This window comes from Salvelinus fontinalis, chromosome 28 (assembly GCF_029448725.1).
Source record: "Salvelinus fontinalis isolate EN_2023a chromosome 28, ASM2944872v1, whole genome shotgun sequence".
Taxonomy (NCBI): domain Eukaryota; kingdom Metazoa; phylum Chordata; class Actinopteri; order Salmoniformes; family Salmonidae; genus Salvelinus; species Salvelinus fontinalis.
This window is the reverse complement of record NC_074692.1, coordinates 42687876-42707283: the sequence shown is the minus strand read 5'-3', so window position 1 is coordinate 42707283 and position 19408 is coordinate 42687876. Positions and strand designations below refer to the sequence as shown.

The following is a 19408-nucleotide window of genomic DNA, read 5'->3' as shown; positions in this document are numbered from 1 at the left end:
ATATGTTATATATATATAATTTCTAGATTATATATATATACTTTATATATATATATATATATATATAAATATAGTATATATATATATATATATTATATATTAAAATATATTAATATAATATATATATATAAATATATATATATAAATATAAATATATATATAAATATATATAAATATAATATATAATATATATATAAATATATATATAAATATATATATATAAATATTATATATAAATATAAATATATATATATAAATATATAAATATTATATATAAATATATATATATAAATATATATATAAATATAAATATATATATATATATATATAAATATATATATAATATATATATAAATATATATATATATATATATAAATATATATATATATAAATATATATATAAATATATATATAAATATATATATATAAATATATATATATATATATAAATATATATATATAAATATATAATATATATCTATATATATATTTATATATATTATATATATTTAAATATATATATATAAATATATATATATAAATATATATAAATATATATATATATATATATATATATATATATAAATTGCCTCCACGGATATGGTCCGAATTTGGCTAGGCTACTTTGAAGCAGGGTAAGACATGCCTCATACTATGTATTAAAACATTCAAGTTTCAAACAATGAAGTATATGTTTTCAAAATGCATACTGCCTCCAGCTCATTCCAAAGTGATGTGTGACACACTGATGGAGCCTGCCTTCCGTTGCCTATGTTTGAGATGCTGCAGCATCTGACAGATTTTCCACTCAAAGGCTCTGTATCTGTATGCGTGTGATAAATAACATACATAATGAGGCATGTTCATCTAAATTAGGCAAATTAACTTAAAGACCGATAAGCATGACAAGTCAAATGTATTGACATCAACTGGTACAGTTGAAGTCGGAAGATTACAAACACTCATGTTGGAGTCATTAAAACTCGTTTTTCAGCCCCTCCACAATTTTTTTGTGAACAAACTATAGTTTTGGCAAGTCGGTTAGGACATCTACTTTGTGCATGACAAGTATTTTTCCAACAATTGTTTACAGACAGATTATTTCACTTATAATTCACTGTATCACAATTCCAGTGGGTCAGAAGTTTACATATACTAAATTGACTGTGTCTTTAAACAGCTTGGAAAATTCCAGAAAATGACATCGTGGCTTTAGAAGCTTCTGATAGGCTAATTGACATCATTTGAGTCAATTGGAGGTGTACCTGTGGATGTTTTTCAAGGCCTACCTTCAAACTCAGTGCCTCTTTGCTTGACATCATGGGAAAATCAAAAGAAATCATCCAAGACCTCAGATAATTTTTTTGACCTCCACAAGCCTGGTTCATCCTTGGGAGCAATTTCCAAACGCCTGAAGGTACTACGTTCATCTGTTCAAACAATAGTACGCAAGTATAAGCACCATGGGACCACGCAGCCGTCATACCACTCAGGAATGAGACGTGGTCTGTCTCCTAGAGATGAACATACTGTGGTGTGAAAAGTACAAAATAAACTGAAAACAGCAAAGGACCTTGTGAAGATGCTGGAGGTAACAGGTACAAAAGTATCTATATCCACAGTAAAACGAGTCCTATATTGACCTGAAAGGCCGCTCAGCAAGGAAGAAGCCACCGCTCCAAACCGCCATAAAAAAGCCAGAACTACGGTTTGCAACTGCACATGGGGACAAAGATCGTACTTTTTGGAGAAATGTCCTCTGGTCTGATGAAACAAAAATAGAACTGTTTGGCCATAATTACCATCGTTATGTTTTGATGAAAAAGGGGGAGGCTTGAAAGCCGAAGAACAAAATGACAAAATGGCTTAAGAACAACAAAGTCAAGGTATTGGAGTGTCCATCACAAAGCCCTGACCTCAATCCTATAGAAAATTTGTGGGCAGAAATTAAAGTGTGTGCGAGCAAGGAGACCTACAAACCTGACTTCGTTACACCCGCTCTGTCTGGAGGAATGTACCAAAATTCACCCAACTTATTGTGGGAAGCTTGTGGAAGGCTACCCGAAACGTTTGATTCAAGTTAAACAATTTAAAAGGCAATAATACCAAATACTAATTGAGTGTATGTAAACTTCTGACCCACTGGAAATGTGATGAATGAAATAAAAGCTGAAATAAATAATTCTCTCTACTATTATTCTGACATTTCATATTCTTAAAATAAAGTTGTGATCCTAACTGACCTAAGACAGGGAAGTTTTACTAGGATTAAATGCCAGGAATTGTGAAAAACTTAGTTTAAATGTACTTGGCTATGTATGTAAACTTCCGACTTTAAATGTATTTCCATCAATTAATAGGCTAAAAAGCAGTATTTCACAATGCGATTTTTTTCTTCTCCCGGACAATTGGCCGGTGCCAATTTGATTAAATCGGCTTTTCCATTATTTTTTTTAATTGGCCAAAAGCCGGCTATTACCGGCTAACAGAAACCCTGGATTAGGTGACGTATTGTACCTCCCCAGGGCCAGGGCCAGCTCTGTGGTGAGTGAAGTAGCTGGCCAGCACTCCGTTAGACCTGATGACTGAACCATCCCCTGGAGAAACCTCTACAACTGGGATGGCTCCATCCACTATCCTGGACAGGAGAAACAGACAGACAGGATGTAATGATGATTAGACAGAAGAAAATAACTGGACACAAGGTTGGTCAACCACCCTTTTTTAAACAGTTGAGATGTCACATGCTTTCTATGATGTATGAATATAGTATCTCCTTAATCATCTATATAACAAGAAACAGTAGCCTGTTCAAATAAAGTCACGTGAATACGTATCATCCTGTAGAAAGGTACCTGTACAGCACCCCTTGGCACCACACCACTTTAACCAACTCTGTAGGGAGGTCTTGGTCTGCCTCCTGTTCATCTTGGACCAGAGAGTACCTGGACTTCCACCTACAGTAAAAATACATGCATCTCTACAGTTTACTGCTAGAGGTTTACATGCAGCTAATTATACACTACCAGTTTTGGCAGTAATATCTTTGTCTATTTTCATAAAATAAAATGAATCAATCAACCTGTGCTGATGAGGGGAAGGGCATCCGAGAGGCAGGGCTTGGGGCAAGTGAGACCTCCTCTCTCCTATTGATGTGTTTGTCATTGTCACTGCTCTCTCAGTCTGATCTCTCCCCCTGGCTGTCTCTTCTTCTGTCTCCCCCCTGTTCCTCTCTCCAGAGGGCGGCTGGGACTGGGCGTGCCAGAGGTGAAGGGCCAGAGACAGAGGGTAGCGCCACACCAGAGGAACACAGGAGACAGAGTGGTGCTGGACCACTCTGGTGGACAGGTATACCGCTCCTTGCTTAGAATATACAAGTTTGTCAGAATAATAAAGAAACTTACCATTGGCTTCACACAACCACATTGACATTGTAATTAAAAATAAACATTCAAGAATCCAGAGCACTTTGAGCATTGCAAGCCTTACCTGTTGCTCAGCACAGGTGCTACTCTGTTGAGATGGAGCCTTTGGCCTACAGGTTTGGTTGTCTTGCTGTGTGTGTTCAGTGACAGACCTATTTGGGTCTCGGCTCCGAGGCCTGTGGTGTTGGTTGTGACTAAGCCTGCAGGTGAAGTTTACAGAGAACTCCTCTCCAGAGGAAGAAAGCAGCAGACTGGCACTCCGCTCCACTGAACTGACGACGATCTCTCGGTTCAAGCCCACCTCAGCAGTACAGGAATAACATGCAGGCCACTCCACCTCAGGGTCAATGCTGAAGACCTGCTGTAAGACGAGGTGAAAAGCACAATCTCAATGGTGAAAGGTTAACTAGGTAGTTTCCTGTGGTAAGCCGACAACTGTGGGCAAAATAATGCCCTGTTAGACAGGGGAAATTGTGCGATGTGTATTTGATGATTTAAAAATGTCCCAATTACACAAAAATTAAGTGTAGGCATAATGTGGTAATTTATTTCTTTCTACTGGAAAAAAACGAATAGTTAGCAAAACTGTGTTAGCTAGCTAGCTAGCTACCTTTCTGTGGTCGTCCGGGATGAGTTCTTCGGGCAGGTATGGGCGTGTTGCATACTCGTTCCTGAACTCCAAAGCACCAAGCATCAGGTCCTAGAATATTGACAAATCACGATTGGCAAACATATGGGTTGTTTATATTATGAGATTGGGTTCTGCTGATGTTAGCTACCTTGTAGCTGCTGGTGGCGAACCTGGTCCTCTGTCGAACCTTCTCACTAGACTGAAGAGGATGTGCAGATCGTGCAGGGGCTTTCTCCAACATGAACTCCGAGCCACAGGGCGACAAGTGCAAACGGGAATCATCTACGTAACGGACATCCACCGACTCATCCTTGTACATGATCATCAAACTGATATTAGTGTTGCTGTTGGTCATCATAAACGTTATTTTATATATTCTAGCTAGCTAGCGTTTAGGAGCGTTGTCAACAACAAAATTCCCGCTACATGAAAGTGGTGCTCCTATTGGCTGCTGCTGCTTCTTCTACTACTGCACATACTTTGACCAAAATGAGCATAGCGCCACCTACTGAGCTTTTCAGGTAACACGTATATTGAAAGAAGCCACACACTGCTAGACACACAAAATAAAAGTCCATCTGTAAGTTATGCACTTCACTGGGTGGTGAAAGTGCACGGCGATCTTGATGCTCCTTTACAATAAATATCGAGGGTCTTATTCTGGTCACATGATGATCGATGCTTGAATGCCGTTTGACAAATATTCTTGCTCTAATCCATAATAATGTCATCATGTAGACTAGCCTACCAGCACTGTATCAGCGAGCAGTTGGCTAGAGCGCACATGCCAAGTCCAGAGTAGGCGCAACTGCTATTTAACACAACAGTATTTGTGACAAAACTATCGGTAGAGTTGAAAATGTGAAGAAACAAATTGAACTTTAGATTTTATTTGGTACTTGAAAATTTCAGAAAAAAAGTACATTTTGTGTACACCATGTCATCGCGCACTGACTTTTATCAGCAACAAGTCTGTTTGTGGAAACCACTAGTGGGAAAATGTGCATATTGTTTTAATGCGGATTTTAGAATATTCGCATGAACATCTGTCGCCAATATGATGAATGTCTAGCTAGACTAGTGTGTGAAATATTCATATTATGAAGAATTTACTGCAGACAAACAATACTATGAATATTATTTACAAACTATAAAACAAACATTCATTTGTATGGGGTTCATCAATTATAAAAAACTAAGAATATATTGTGGAATCCATCCTGAGAGATTTCTGTTGCAGTGGTCTCTTAATCAGTTCCAAACTGCCAACTGCAAAGGTGTTAAAACCTTGTTCAACAGACAAATTGAATTCAAAATGGCCCCGTTCCCACTTCCCAGCAAGAGACAGAACTGTACTACTCAACAACTCAGTGAAATAACTTCATTCTAAAAACGCTACTTTGATCCTGTGAAAGGAAGAACAAAAACAAATAGCTTTTGATAGCTTTTATGGCCAGTTTGCTGCCACTTGCCGGTATTCAGTACTTTAAGCTCCTTTGTTAGTTGTACAAATCCCTTACCTTAAAATGCATAGACTGATAATGGGTGGTTGACCATCAAACTGAAATAAATGGCCAACTCCTCACAGATGTATGATTAACAAAATGGCCCTGGAGTTCAGTAGTGCAACATTCAGAACACTGAAAGCTGAGATGTACTATAGAGAACATACAATTCTCTTGAATACTGTATTTATTTACCCTGTTGTACCCTGTAGCAACATCCGATGCAGTGCAGTGTCCGTTCTATACATCACATTTGTATCTAAAAGTCTGAGTGTCGCCTCCAACTGAATAAGCCCTTGCAGTATTCCTGGAGCTGAACCCTATGTTCTGTCGTTGATTATACAGTTAGCTTGCTACTCTGCTGTTGAGATACGTTTACATAGGCAGCCCATTCAGATTGCCAATTACTTGCACATCTGATACCCATCTGCTATTTCCCCTAATGTGTAAACAGCACAAAACCCCATGGAATCTGATCTTTCGACTTCAGATTAATACCACATCCATATGTGCACCTCAATCCTGATACCATCTGGATTATCTATGTGACCTCAATCTTGATGCTCAGATCCAATTTTTTTGCTCTGAAGTGGGTTTTTTTGCCAATTGCCTGCAGTTATCAGAACAACCACCCAAAAATGGAAAGTAACAGGAAATGAGCATTGCATCTGTGTGCTTCTTCAGAGGCTACATCAATGTGAATGTGCAAATATGATATGGGTCACTGAGTGTGGACAGGCAGAAAAAAAATACTTTCTTTCTATATCTAGAGTTGGGTTTTTAGGGTGGCTGTGTAAACAGTATTTCAAATCCACAGCACACATTTTCCCTGTGGCGTTAAGACGAAGACCAAGGGAAATAAGTGTGTCTGAAAGAATCAAAAGCAGAGAATAAACTCCGCCCACCCCCCCAAAAAATCCAAACTCAGAACAGTCGGTATAACTCAGCAGATTATTGATGCAGTTGATTGTCCCCTATCTTCCAACCAACACAAATCCCAGCGAGAAGAAAATCTGTAAGTGAACTGCCAGGAAGAGCAACCTCTATTGTTTTTTAAAAAAGATCGCTAGTTCTTAGATTTTTTCCAGTCGCAAACATTCCAGCATGTCGAACACGAAAGGTATGTGCCAGTTCAGTCTGTCGCAGCACTCTCATCGTCGTCTTCTCTCTGACTCTAGGCAGAACTTCTCAAAAGCTTCCTCGATCTCAGGGTCCATCTCATCCTCGTCATTGAACGACCTGGAACACAAAACAATGTATATTCATTAAGAACTGAACAAGGTGCAGGCAAATTCATGAAGGTTATATACAGGTTTGTTTCAGTGTACAACTAAAGATCAAAGTCACAGTCCTTCAAAGGAAAAGACACAAACACAAACAGTGGAAAGCCCAAATAATTGTCAAAGACTCGAGTAACCCAAGTCATAGACTGTTCTCTCTGCTACCGCACGGCAAGCAGTACCAGAGTGCCAAGTCTAGGTCCAAAAGGCTCCTTAACAGCTTCTACCCTCAATCCATAAGACGCCTGAAGAATAAGACTGCTGAACAATTAATCAAATGGCCACCCGTACTATTTACATTGCCCCCTCTTTATTTTTACACTGCTGCCACTCACTGTTAATTATCTATGCATAGTCACTTTACCCCTACCTACATGTACAAATGACCTGGACTAACCTGTACCCTCGCACATTGACTCAGTACCGGTACCCCTGTATATATCCTCGTTATGGTTATTTTATTGTGTTACTTTTTTACTTTAGTTTATTTAGTAAATATTTTCTTAACACTATTTCTTGAACTGCATTGTTGGTTAAGGGCTAAGGGCTTGAAAGTAAGAACTTCACGGTAAGGTATAATACCTGTTGTATTCAGCGCATGTGACAAATAACATTTGATTTGAGTTGAGTGAGGGGTAGACAGGGGTCAGCTAAGCCCCCTTTCTGGTCCATCTGCTGACTAGTCTGAATCAGAGGCTCTGGCTTCCCCTGTGGCATTGTGGGCAAGACAATCACACTGACCCACACTGGCCCCACAAGTGAACGACCTCACGCTGCTCTCAGGTCACAAGACCAATGATATGGGCGAGGGTAAAAGGTCACAAGACCAATCCTACAGTGTATTAGTAACTACGGCACTGGATTGTCTGACCTATTTGGTGTGTTTGACTGGCTCCCACAAAAAAATAAAAATTCTAGGACTACAGAGATATTCTAGAACTACACAATAGCATTCTAGAACTACAGAGGAATATTCTAGATCCACAGATACATATATTTTACGGATTCAGTATCATAATGACTCACGAGAAACCAACCAAGTCCACTGAAAGACCAAAGATCATGACCACAACTAATCACTGTATAGACATTTGTCATTTAGCTATACTCACGATTCATTTCCATTCTCTTCACAGTCCTCTGGGAAACAGTCGTCTTCCCGATCCAGGATCTCCTGGTATTTTTCTGAATATTCTGTAACACAAAAACATACATTTAGGGACAATGCAAAGCTTTTGCAGGGTTTTACCTTGATGAATAATGTCGATATGCTCACCAGGGTCGGCTGCTGTGAAGGGAGTGCCGTCTGCAGTGTAGAAAGTAGGCTCATTCTGGGAGGAGAAACGCACAAAGACACAAAGAACAGCAGTGAAAAGGTTAGTAGGCATGAAATTAAAATTTGAACATCTAAACCAGTTTCCCAAAATGGTAGATCGGTGCCAATTCCTTTTGGAACACGGGTTAAAGCTGGGAGCTGGCTTGAAACCTGAGAAGTTTAGAAGATAGATGGAGGGAGTAGTGTTGTTTTCTAGCTCCAACTCCTCACCATAAAGTAGTTGGGGTCATTGTCAGGTGTAGCGTCGGAAGCAGCAGCAGCATGGACTCTGCCCCAGTTACTAGACCTCAGCTCCACCAGCCGCAATAACATCTGCTTCACATCTCTGATGGACACACAGACAGTCCTATATTCATTGGAACAATCACTCACTCAGCATCAATAACATCTCCTTCACACAACAGACAGTCAATCATTCATTTATACAACCAGCTTTTATCTAATCCAATCTAAGAAGCATTCATTTTAATTCTAAATGTGGCAGAGGTAGTTTTGACAGAGTGTTTCTACTAAACAGTCTCTTTATTCATCTCACATGCACACCTGCTGCACTGGGCGTCCAGTACGATGTTCTCAATCCTCTGGACTAGCTGGTCCATGTCAGACTTCCCTTTCTCTTTCCACGCATCTTCCAGAACCGAGCCTGTCAACTACAGAAGGCATCATAGATAAACTTCAATGTAACAAAGGGGAATTTGTCTTTCGCATTATAACAAACTTAACAATAAACATTATTACATTGTAATACAATACAATCTTTTCCATTCACTCGGGATGATGGCCTGCAGATTTCTCTTGAAACACAGTAAATAACTGTACCACAGATGACGTGGAACCTTGAGTCAGCTTGAATTTAGAGATCAGAAAACTTGCGAAATCACCTTAAGCAGTTTGACCGCACATATGAGGTTTCCATCCACTGGGTTAGAGAAGAGGGCATTCATCAGCTCCCTCAGGGCGATTAGCAGGATCTCAGCTCGGGACGGAGGCCCCTTTGCACTCTTTACCTGAGACAACCAAGAGGTCACGTTCTGTCATTCTATTGGGTTTATTATCAACTCAAAATGGATCTAGGGGAGGGGTTATGGAAGGAGGTTGGGTTATGGGAGGCAAGTGTCAAAGTTATGAGGGGCTAAAATGGAAATAGTTTTTAAAATCGAGTGTCACTTGGGAAATAAGTGTTTTAAGGAATACTTTTAAGTGCTTTTGTTCTGGAATACAATGTACATTTTGCTGTATACGTTTCTACCAAATTAAATTCAGCTCAATTCAACAGACGCATAAATACCCCCAAAAGCCTGGGACAGGACAAAGGTGCTCCTGCTCACCTCCAGTCTGAGATAGAGCTCCCCCAGAAAGAGCACATAGGCCTGGAACTTCTTCTGTGTCTCCTGGTCTCCCCGCACCGCTACGTCCCTCTGCTCATACTCTGTCCGACACCTACAGCACCCAGATACAGAGCAAGAGAGAGGGTTTCTGTATAAATGGCTACAAGTGTTTCTTGTGGTGAAGCATCAGGATTAAGATGGTGATGAAATTATACTAACAATGCTCACCGTTTTAGTAAAAGCTGACGAAAGTTTCCACTTGCTGGGCTGAGTAGGAGGTTATGAGACAGGAAGTTACAGAGCCTTGCCCCCGTGTACGAGAAATTGGGGATAGCAGTAGACTGCAAAAATAAACAGAACACCATTTTTTTTTTTTAAACGACACCAAAAAAAATTCAGTAAACTAAAGTATAGACATCACTATAAAATGAATAAGCACGTAGATGACCGAACCGTGTGTGTGTGTTGATACACATACTTGTGTGTAGATGAGTTCCACCAGTTCTTGCAGCGTCTCCTCAGTAGTGACCCAGCTGTTCAGCATGTTTACCATGTGCTCAATGTCCGTCTCAAAGGACCCCGGCGAGGAGTTTAGGTAGCTGAGAAACTCCTCAACCAATTCAGCCAATGTCATCTCAGTATAATAGCCATCACTGCCATCCTCCGAAACGGATTCCTTTAAAATGGAGAACACTGGTAATAGAAGATAGGTGAAAAACATAGAAACTAGCTAGTAGCTACAGCCAGTACCTCCAGCTGAGAGGTACTCATTAGTTGTGGATGAGGTGATTGATTAGTTTGGTCCTTATAATGTAAAGTGCAGTCACCAAGACACTAGGCAACCCATTATCATTATCCATTATTACAGGGTGTGCAGACTTTTTGTTCCAACCCAGCACCACCACACCAGATTTAATTTAATAAGCTGGTTTAGTGATTACCCTAATTGAACCAGGTGTGTTAGTAGTACTGGACTGGAACAAAAGCCTGCACCCTGGGTGGGTTTCCAGGACCACTGCTTTCATACCTCATAGGGGGAGAAGCTAGCAGGGTAGAACTCCGGTGCATTGGCTGACAGAATGGAGGTATTCACCAGAGAGTCCACACTTTTCACTTTGGAGGCAGGAGTGCTGTGGTTGTGAATGAATTGGTGGGGTTTGCTTGGGCTTCTGCTTTCTGAGGAAGCAAATTAACATTTATTTTAAGGACATGTAACTAGCAATAGAGGTCTGGGTGGCACATTAAGTAATGTGCTTGCCCTGTAACAGAGACACTCGTTGGCAGGGACCTAGCTTGTCATGTGAGGTGATTTGGCCGTCGTCCTTGAGCTTCATTTAGCAGCTAAGTCACTGACTTTTAAATTTAGTGACAGGTGCAACTAGTTAGTTAGCTATTTAGGTGTTCTGGGGGCGTTTTAAACGTCGACAGTTTGGGTGCCCTAGCACCAAGGTAAAGACAGTTTCAAGTTGGATATTCAACGGATATTAGCGCTTTCAAACCTCAATAGCTTTCAAACCACTTGAGCCACAGACTCCAAATAAGTGTTGTAATGTTGGAAAAATTGTGCAAAACATTGCACAGGTCTTATTTTCACAATTTGGACATTAATTCGCTTTCCAAAGCTAATAAACATGTGGAAATGTGAGCAGCATTTTGTATTCCTAGTTGAATTAGTTAGGGAGCGTAAACAAAGTACAAACTTTTTTTACATTCAAATTTCAATAGCTCCTTGGTCATGTGACTTACTGACTTCAAACAAGGTTCAGAATGTCCACTGAGTGGGCCTACACATTGCACACCCTTTAGTTTGTCCATTTTCTTCTCAGATGGTTTTTCATATATTTTTCTACATTTAAGATTTCAATAGCTCCTTGGTCATGTGACCTAATGACTTCAAACAAGGTTCAGTATGTCCACTGACTACCCTTCTATATTGCACATGCTTTAGTTTGTCCATTTTCATCTCATATGATTTTACACTTATTTTTCAACATTTTGAATTTCAATAGCTCCCTGGTCATGTGACCAACTGACCTCCAACAAGGTTCAGTTGTCGTCCACTGACTACCTTCATATCGCACACCATGATGTTTGTCTACTTTCATCTCATGCTATTAGACATAAATCTGTAAGCTTTGCAGGCCTTCATTTTACATGGTTGTCAATTTTTGTTTTTTTTAAGTTAACAGTCTCGCAATAACTATCTTTCACAGGGACACTGGAAAGATCCACAACTGGCTGTATGTGGTATGGATGAAGGATAGGAGAGGTGTTCAAACAGAGGTGCTTAAAGGAAGGCGCACAGGTAGGCCTCATGAAAAACAGGGTTTCATATGCTCTTTTTAATCACAGTAATAGGCAGTGATTTGTCAGTCACAGTGAGCTTGATAACATGAAAGAATCCTTTTCATAGCATCACTTTCATATACTGTACATTAAGACAAATCCTTCTACGTTGAGTATTAGAACGCAGTTTACAGAACCTGATAATGACTTGATATTTGAGGGCATTAACAACAAGCCACCTGCAGACAACTTACAAAATGCAATATTGCATTTGACAGTTTGTTTTTCTGATGAAAATACTTATTTGATGCATGGCCTACTATTTCTAACTGGAAAAATACATTCCTACATCTTTTGTGAGTAAAATCCTTTTTCCAAAATTAATTTAGGTACATTTTGAAAAGAGGTATGAGGGTTGTGATATGTGTCATTTAATAGTAAAATCATTTAAGGGATCAATACATTTCTATATTGCTTCCCCAGTATCTGCATGAACCATCAGGCCCAGTGTTTTTGGTTGACCCTGCTGGACAGAAAGAGAAGGAGGAATCAGAACACGCTGCATTCAAATTCAGGTCTTAGTTATTCCATTGTACTGGATCTAATACATATTAGCATTGTACATTCTTAAGTGTAATATTTCTTTATGACATACTGTGAAAAACTCTTGGCTGCTGGCTCTGTCACTTTCAGACATGCACAGAGCAGACTGAAAGGGGAAGGGTAGCCTTTGACCTGAACCACACGGGTTCTCTGTAAAAGTAATCCAAAAGGCACAGACACACCCCTTGACTTTCAATTGGCACCGTTGACCTGTATGTATTCTCTCTTGATTGGCGCTGTGGTGCACAGTCTGGCAGTCTGACTAAAGTGCCAGAGGTATGAGGAGAGACATCCTCCTTTGTATTTATGGGAACAAATATTTCCTAACACTTTGGATCCTATTCTTGGACAGTTAGACACAATGCATCAATGCAAAAAAATATTGATTACTAATTACTGTCCATGAGTAACCTCAACCTTGTGGGTCTGTGGGTGTTTGGGCCAATAAAGTGCCAACTCAATTCTACCACTGACTAGTCTCTCATGCTCCTATGAACGGGGACACAGGGCAATAGTTTTTAATCTAAACCAGTCATTTTTTACTAGAGTACACTAACCCCTAATTGGGGCTCTTTTCTTGACACACAGTAGCAGTTTACCAGATAAGTCAAAAAGTAGATTGTTGTAAGGGTGTATTACATCCTGTGCTGGCCATATTGTCATATCCATTCTGGATTCTGAGTGGTAAAATCATAGCCGAAAAATGCCTCTATGTATGTGTATACATTTTCCCCCAAGACAGAACTGCCAAAGGGGGTGGAGTTGCAATCTACTGCAGAGACAGCGTGCAGAGTTCTGTCATGCTATCCAGGTCTGTGCCCAAATCCACCTTTCCAGAAATAACTCTCGCTGTTGCCGCTTGTTACAGACCCCCCTCTGCCCCCAGCTGCGCCCTGGACAGCATATGTGAATTAATTGCCCCCCATTTATCTTCAGAGTTTGTACTGCTAGGTGACCTAAGCTGGGATACGCTTAACACCCCGGCCATCCTACAATCTAAACTAGATGCCCTCAATCTCACCCAAATTATCATGGAACCTACCAGGTACAACCCCAAATCCGTAAACTCTGGCACCCTCATAGATATCATCCTAACCAACCTGTCCTCTAAATACACCTCTGCTGTTTTCAACCAGGATCTCAGCGATCACTGCCTCATTGCCTGCGTCAGTAATGGGTCCGCGGTCAAATGACCATCCCTCATCACTGTCAAACGCTCCCTAAAACACTTAAGCGAGCAGGCCTTTCTAATCGACCTGGACCGGGTATCCTGGAAAGATACTGACCTCATTCCGTCAGTAGAGGATGCCTGGTTATTCTTTAAAAGTGCTTTCCTCACCATCTTAAATAAGCATGCCCCATTCAAAAAATGTAGAACCAGGAACAGATATAGCCTTTCGATCACTCCAGACCCGACTGCCATTGACCAGCACAAAAACATCCTTTGGCGTACTGCATTAGCATCGAATAGCCCCCGCGATATGCAACTTTTCAAGCAAGTTAGGAATCAAAAGTACACAGGCAGTTAGGAAAGCTAAGGCTAGCTTTTTCAAACAGAAATTTGCATCCTGTAGCACAAACTCCAAAAAGTTCTGGGACACTAAAGTCCATGGAGAATAAGAGCCTCTCCTCCCAGCTACCCACTGCACTGAGACTAGAAAACACTGTCAACACCGATAAATCTACAAATATCAAGAATTTCAATAAGCATTTTTCTACGGCTGAACTTGCTTCCACCTGGCTACCCCTACCCCTGTCAACAGCTCTGCACCCCCACAGCAACTTGCCCAAGCCCCCCCCCATTTATCCTTCACCCAAATCCAGACAGCTGATGTTCTGTCAGAGCTGCAAAATCTGGACCCCTACAAATCAGCTGGGCTAGAAAATCTGGACCCTCTCTTTCTAAAATTATCCGCCGCAATTGTTGCAACCCTGATTACTAGCCTGTTCAACCTCTCTTTCGTATCGTCTGAGATCCCCAAAGATTGGAAAGCTGCCTGCTGGTGCCTACCATCGCTCAGTCAGACTGCCCCTGAACGAGGCAGTTAACCCACCGTTCCTAGGCCGTCATTGAAAATATAAATGTGTTCTTAACTGACTTGCCTAGTTAAATAAAGGTGTAAAAAAAATAGGCCAAATCGGTGTCCAAAAATATAAATACCGATTTCCGATTGTTAATGAAAACTAGGAATAGGCCCTAATTAAATCGTCCATTCCGATCAATCGGTCGACCTCTAATTTTGAATCCCACCGTACCTTCTCCGCTATGCATTTTTATTTCCGAGCTGGACATGGGTGCACCTCAGCCATGCTCAAGGTCCTAAATGATATCATAAGCGCCATCGACAAAAGACAATACTTTGCAGCCGAATTCATTGACCTGGCCAAGGCTTTCGACTCTATCAATCACCGCATTCTTATCGGCAGACTCAACAGCCTTGGTTTCTCAAATGACTACCTCGCCTGGTTCACCAACTACTTCTCAGACAGAGTTCAGTGTGTCAAATCGGAGGGCCTGTTGTCCGGACCTCTGGCAGTCTCTATGGGGGTGCCACAGGGTTCAATTCTCGGGCCAACTCTTTTCTCTGTATACATCAATGATGTCGCTCTTGCGGCTGGTGATTCTCTACGCAGACGACACCATTCTGTATACTTCTGGCTCTTCTTTGGACACTGTGTTATCCTCTCTTGGGTAGGGGCCAGTATTTTCAAGTCCGGATGAAAAGGGTGCCCAAAGTAAACTGCCTGTTACTCAGGCCCAGAAGCTAGGATATGCATATAATTGGTAGATTTGGATAGAAAACACTAAAAAGTTTCTAAAATGGTTAAAATGATGTCTGTGAGGAAAAGTTTATTAGTAACGTTTGGGATTCATTTTGTATGCATTTTGATGGAGGGAAACTGGGTGGATTATTGACTGAAGCGCGCCAGCTAAACTGAGTTTTTATGGATATAAAGAAGAAACATGATCAAACAAAAGGACCATTTGTGATGTATCTGGGACCGCCAACTGAAGAAGATCAAAGGTAAGGCATTTATTATATCGCTTTTTCTGACTTTCGTGGCGCTCCTGCCTGGTTGAAATATGTTTTTCATGCCTTTGTATGCACAGCGCTGTCCTCAGATAAACGCATGGTGTGCTTTCGCCGTAAAGCCGTTTTGAATTCTGACACAGCGGCTGGATTAACAATAAGTTAAGCTTTATTTTGATGTATTACACTTGTGATTTTATGAAAGTTAAATATTTTATTTCTGTAGTTTGAATTTCACGCTCTGCAATTTCACCGGATGTTGGCCAGGTGGGACGCTATCGTCCCACCTGCCCATAAGAAGTTAACTAACCTCCAGACGAGCTTCAATGTCATACAACTCTCCTTCTGTGGCCTCCAACTGCTCTTAAATGCAAGTAAAACTAAATGCATGCTCTTCAACCGATCGCTGCCCACACCTGCCTGCCTAGCATCACTACTCTGGACGGTTCTGACTTAGAATATGTGGACAACTACAAATACCTAGGTGTCTGGTTAGACTGTAAACTCTCCTTCCAGACTCACATTAAGCATCTCCAATCCAAAATCAAATCTAGAATCGTCTTCCTATTTCGCAACAAAGCATCCTTCACTCATGCTGCCAAACATACCCTCGTAAAACTGACTATCCTACCGATCTTTGACTTTGGCGATGTCATTTACAAAATAGCCTTCAACACTCTACTCAGCAAATTGGATACAGTCTATCACAGTGCCATCCGTTTCGTCACCAAAGCCCCATATAATACCCACCACTGCAACCTGTGTGCTTTCGTTGGCTGGCCCTTGAGCCATATTCGTCACCAAACCTACTGGCTCCAGGTCATCTATAAGTCCTTGCGAGGTAAAGCCCTGCCTTATCTCAGCTCACTGGTCACCATTGCAGCACCCACCCGTAGCACACGCTCCAGCAGGTATATTTTACTGGTCACCCCCAAAGCCAATTCCTCCTTTGGCTGCCTTTCCTTCCAGTTCTCTGATGCAAATGACTGGAACTAATGGCAAAAAAATCACTGAAGCTGAAAATTCATATCTCCCTCACTATCTTTAAGCATCAGATATCAGAGCAGCTTACATATCATTGCACCTGTACATAGCCCATCCAACTACCTCATCCCCATGTTATTTATTTTTTTGCTCCTTTGCACCCCAGTATCTCTACTTGCACATTCATCTTCTGCACATCTATCACTCCAGTGATAAATAGGCCACTACGGCCTATTTATTGCCTTACCTCCCTAATCTTACTTCATTTGCACACAGTGTATTTGGACTTTTCTATTGTGTTATTGACTGTACGTTTGTTTATTCCATGTGTAACTCTGTGTTGGTGTTTGTGTCACACTGCTTTGCTTTATCTTGGCCAGGTCGCAGTTGTAAATGAGAATTTGTTCTCAATTGGCTTACCTTGTTGAATAAAGGTGAAAAAAATATATACTGTATGTGGGAATGCCTTATGTCCGTCCTACATGTAGTGTTGGTACATGGAATATTCCTCAACTGCATATATCATAAATTGCTATTGCAAATAGAAGAGACATTCTCAGATAATATTTTGACAAACACACTTTGGTGCCTACAATTCATTCTCTATTGTCATAGGTTTGGTGGGCACTGTCATCTGTTATCTTTGTGATATGACTTTCTTTAAGCACGTACAATATCAAACCTGAAACTGTCTTTACCTCGGGAACGACAATGTTAGCCTAGTACCATTAGTTGTTCGGGCTAGTTACCTAGCTTTAACACACATTACGTAGCTAGCTTATGCAAATGGATAAATGCAAAGTTGATCTGACAGAAAATCTTACCTCCGTCGATAGCTTCACTATTGTTTGGGTTGTTCTCAGTCAAAGGTGGAGACGTCCGAGGTTGCCGAAGAGGCTCACGCTGGTTGAAAACAGATGTGGCGTCTCCGTCTCCTACATCTGCAAGGCCGGGGCTTCTTGGCTTTATACGGGCTCTACCTGCGCCTGGAGCTCGGTCGAAATTCTCAGTCATCTCTGTTTCTTTTTTTGTGTTATGACCTTTTCGGCGAGGCGCAAAAAAAAATGAGGCGGTTTGGCAATTCCAATAACTTGTTACGGAATTATTTAGTTTGGCCTCACTCACCCTACCTCAATTTCATATTTACTAGCAAGCTAGCTACTTTATGTTCTCGAACGGATATTACAACATATTTCTGTAAGGGCCACTTCCTTCAACAAATCCTATATCGGCTGAGATGCACTATGACGGAGTGAACGCGTTGTCGTCCTCTATGGGAGGGGAGCGGTAGAGCACCAACAGTGCGGAGCCTATACCTCATTGAGCGTACTGCGTAGCCTGGAAAAAAGTCCCAGGAAGCCTACTTTGATCTGAAGCAAGAAAGTATGTTTAACTAGCTAATACACATACTGTATCATATTAGATGTGACGCAGTTTCTTCAGCAATGAAAGCGAGTGGGGTGATCGAGTAATAAACACATACCACCCATTCTACAATAAAACTACAGATGCATCAGAGAGCGGAATCAGAATCCTGTGGATCAAACCAACCCTCACATGTGCCGCTCTCCCCCTGCTCTCTCAGTAGCTGCCCACTATAGCCATGTGTGTTACACCAGAACTCAGAAGAAGCATTCATTAATTGTTTAGCCTCCAGTCATTTTCCACTTGTTTCCCAAAGCTGGATCACATTATGTCAAAGATCATACCCCTTGCAGAAATATGGAGACCCACTTTGATAAAAGATTATGGCCCCTATTTTCTGTTATTGCAAAATGGGTGTCTTGGAGGGAGTTCAAACATTCACAAGTCCTGGGAATGCGTACAAGATGAAAGATGACAATACCTTTAGGAATCCACGAAGGAGTAATAGACTAGCTAGAGTTGGTATAGCCAACAGCAGCACTGTGTGTGTTCAATGCAATTAGTTTAAAGGAAAAGCCGCACACACTAGTAGCTCCGATAGGGGTTAATTTTGGACTGGGCAGGAATACATTTGTTAGTATTCTTGCAAATGGTGGGGCAGGTAAGCAAACCCTGAGGGGCAGGGAAGCAAACACCCTAGGCATTGCACCAATACCCCGATAGTTGGGAATTGTAATATGACTCATATAGCGAGCGTTGCTACAGAACCCTATGTTGGATTGCATTGCAACATTCAAAAGCGTTGATCATTCGTTGTGCGTCCATAAACCATAATTACAGGGACAATATGAGCAGTTCAAGCTCAAAGCAAATACCATCATGATCCCTGGCCTCCTGCAGTAGCTCCAAGCATCTTCACAGTAGCTCCAGACCAGGAATCACGGTCTCTAGTTAAATGGGATAAATCTGGGAATTTTGGAAACGTTCTGTCTTTCATGTTAGTTTTGCTCGCACTTTGTGCTCTTTTCCCAATTGCACTGCCTTACATAGATACAATTAGATGTTAGATGTTCAAAAACAGGATGAGAGAGGCACAAGACATTTGTGGTGTTAACATTCTCCCCTTAGTCTTTTGATCTGACATCTGACAGCTGTTATTGATTAGACTATTTGATGACAATTAAAGGAGGAAGTGGGTGGGGAGAGACAGTTCATAAATAATAATAATACAGTTGAAGTCGGAAGTTTACATACACTTAGGTTGGAGACATTGAAACTCGTTTTTTCAACCACTCCACACATTTCTTGTTAACAAACTATAGTTTTGGCAAGTCGGTTAGGACATCTACTTTGTGCATGACACAAGTAATTTTCCAACAATTGTTTACAGACAGATTATTTCACTTATAATTCACAATTCCAGTGGATCAGAAGTTTACATACACTAAGTTGACTGTGCCTTTAAACAGCTTGGAAAACTCCAGAAAATGATGTCATGGCTTTAGAAGCTTCTGATAGGCTAATTGACATCATTTGAGTCAATTGAAGGTGTACCTGTGGATGTATTTCAAGGCCTACCTTCAAACTCAGTGCCTCTTTGCTTGACATCATGGGAAAATCAAAAGCCAAGAC

At 40.8% G+C, this 19408-nt stretch overlaps 2 protein-coding genes across 3 annotated transcripts in view; both read right to left on the bottom strand.

Annotated features, from left to right (window-relative positions):
* c28h5orf34 (chromosome 28 C5orf34 homolog) overlaps positions 1 to 4489 on the bottom strand; it is a 14167-nt gene extending 9678 nt beyond the window's left edge. The window contains exons 1-6 of the mRNA XM_055887791.1: positions 4206 to 4489; positions 4037 to 4126; positions 3491 to 3787; positions 3084 to 3364; positions 2857 to 2958; positions 2519 to 2639 (exon numbers count right to left, since the gene is read on the bottom strand). Of these exons, the coding sequence (XP_055743766.1) occupies positions 2519 to 2639; positions 2857 to 2958; positions 3084 to 3364; positions 3491 to 3787; positions 4037 to 4126; positions 4206 to 4415 (1101 nt within the window). The 5' untranslated portion in view covers positions 4416 to 4489. The remainder of the gene's footprint in view (positions 1 to 2518; positions 2640 to 2856; positions 2959 to 3083; positions 3365 to 3490; positions 3788 to 4036; positions 4127 to 4205) is intronic.
* Positions 4490 to 4931: 442 nt separating this feature from the next.
* LOC129826746 (polyadenylate-binding protein-interacting protein 1-like) lies at positions 4932 to 17606 on the bottom strand. 2 transcript variants are annotated; one of them, XM_055887788.1, is made up of 11 exons: positions 17236 to 17606; positions 10534 to 10682; positions 9985 to 10182; positions 9735 to 9847; positions 9507 to 9618; positions 9060 to 9185; positions 8722 to 8828; positions 8389 to 8524; positions 8119 to 8173; positions 7955 to 8036; positions 4932 to 6801 (listed from the first exon to the last, which is right to left on the bottom strand). In XM_055887788.1, the coding sequence occupies exons 1-11, from the start codon at positions 17423 to 17425 to the stop codon at positions 6714 to 6716; spliced, it is 1356 nt and encodes a 451-aa protein (XP_055743763.1). In that variant the 5' UTR covers positions 17426 to 17606; the 3' UTR covers positions 4932 to 6713. The 2 variants fall into 2 exon arrangements, with proteins under 2 accessions (XP_055743763.1, XP_055743764.1); XM_055887789.1 differs by having other exon boundaries at positions 8389 to 8503; positions 17236 to 17605.
* Between the last annotated feature and the right edge of the window lie 1802 nt (positions 17607 to 19408).

Coding starts and splice junctions, on each gene's coding strand:
- LOC129826746 (XM_055887788.1), bottom strand. CDS start 17,425: ATGACTGAGAATTTCGACCGAGCTCCAGGCGCAGGTAGAGCCCGTATA. Junction 9,848..9,984: donor TGGAACTCATCTACACACAA/GTATGTGTATCA, acceptor TTATTTTTGCAG/TCTACTGCTATCCCCAATTT. Junction 9,619..9,734: donor CGTCAGCTTTTACTAAAACG/GTGAGCATTGTT, acceptor TGGGTGCTGTAG/GTGTCGGACAGAGTATGAGC.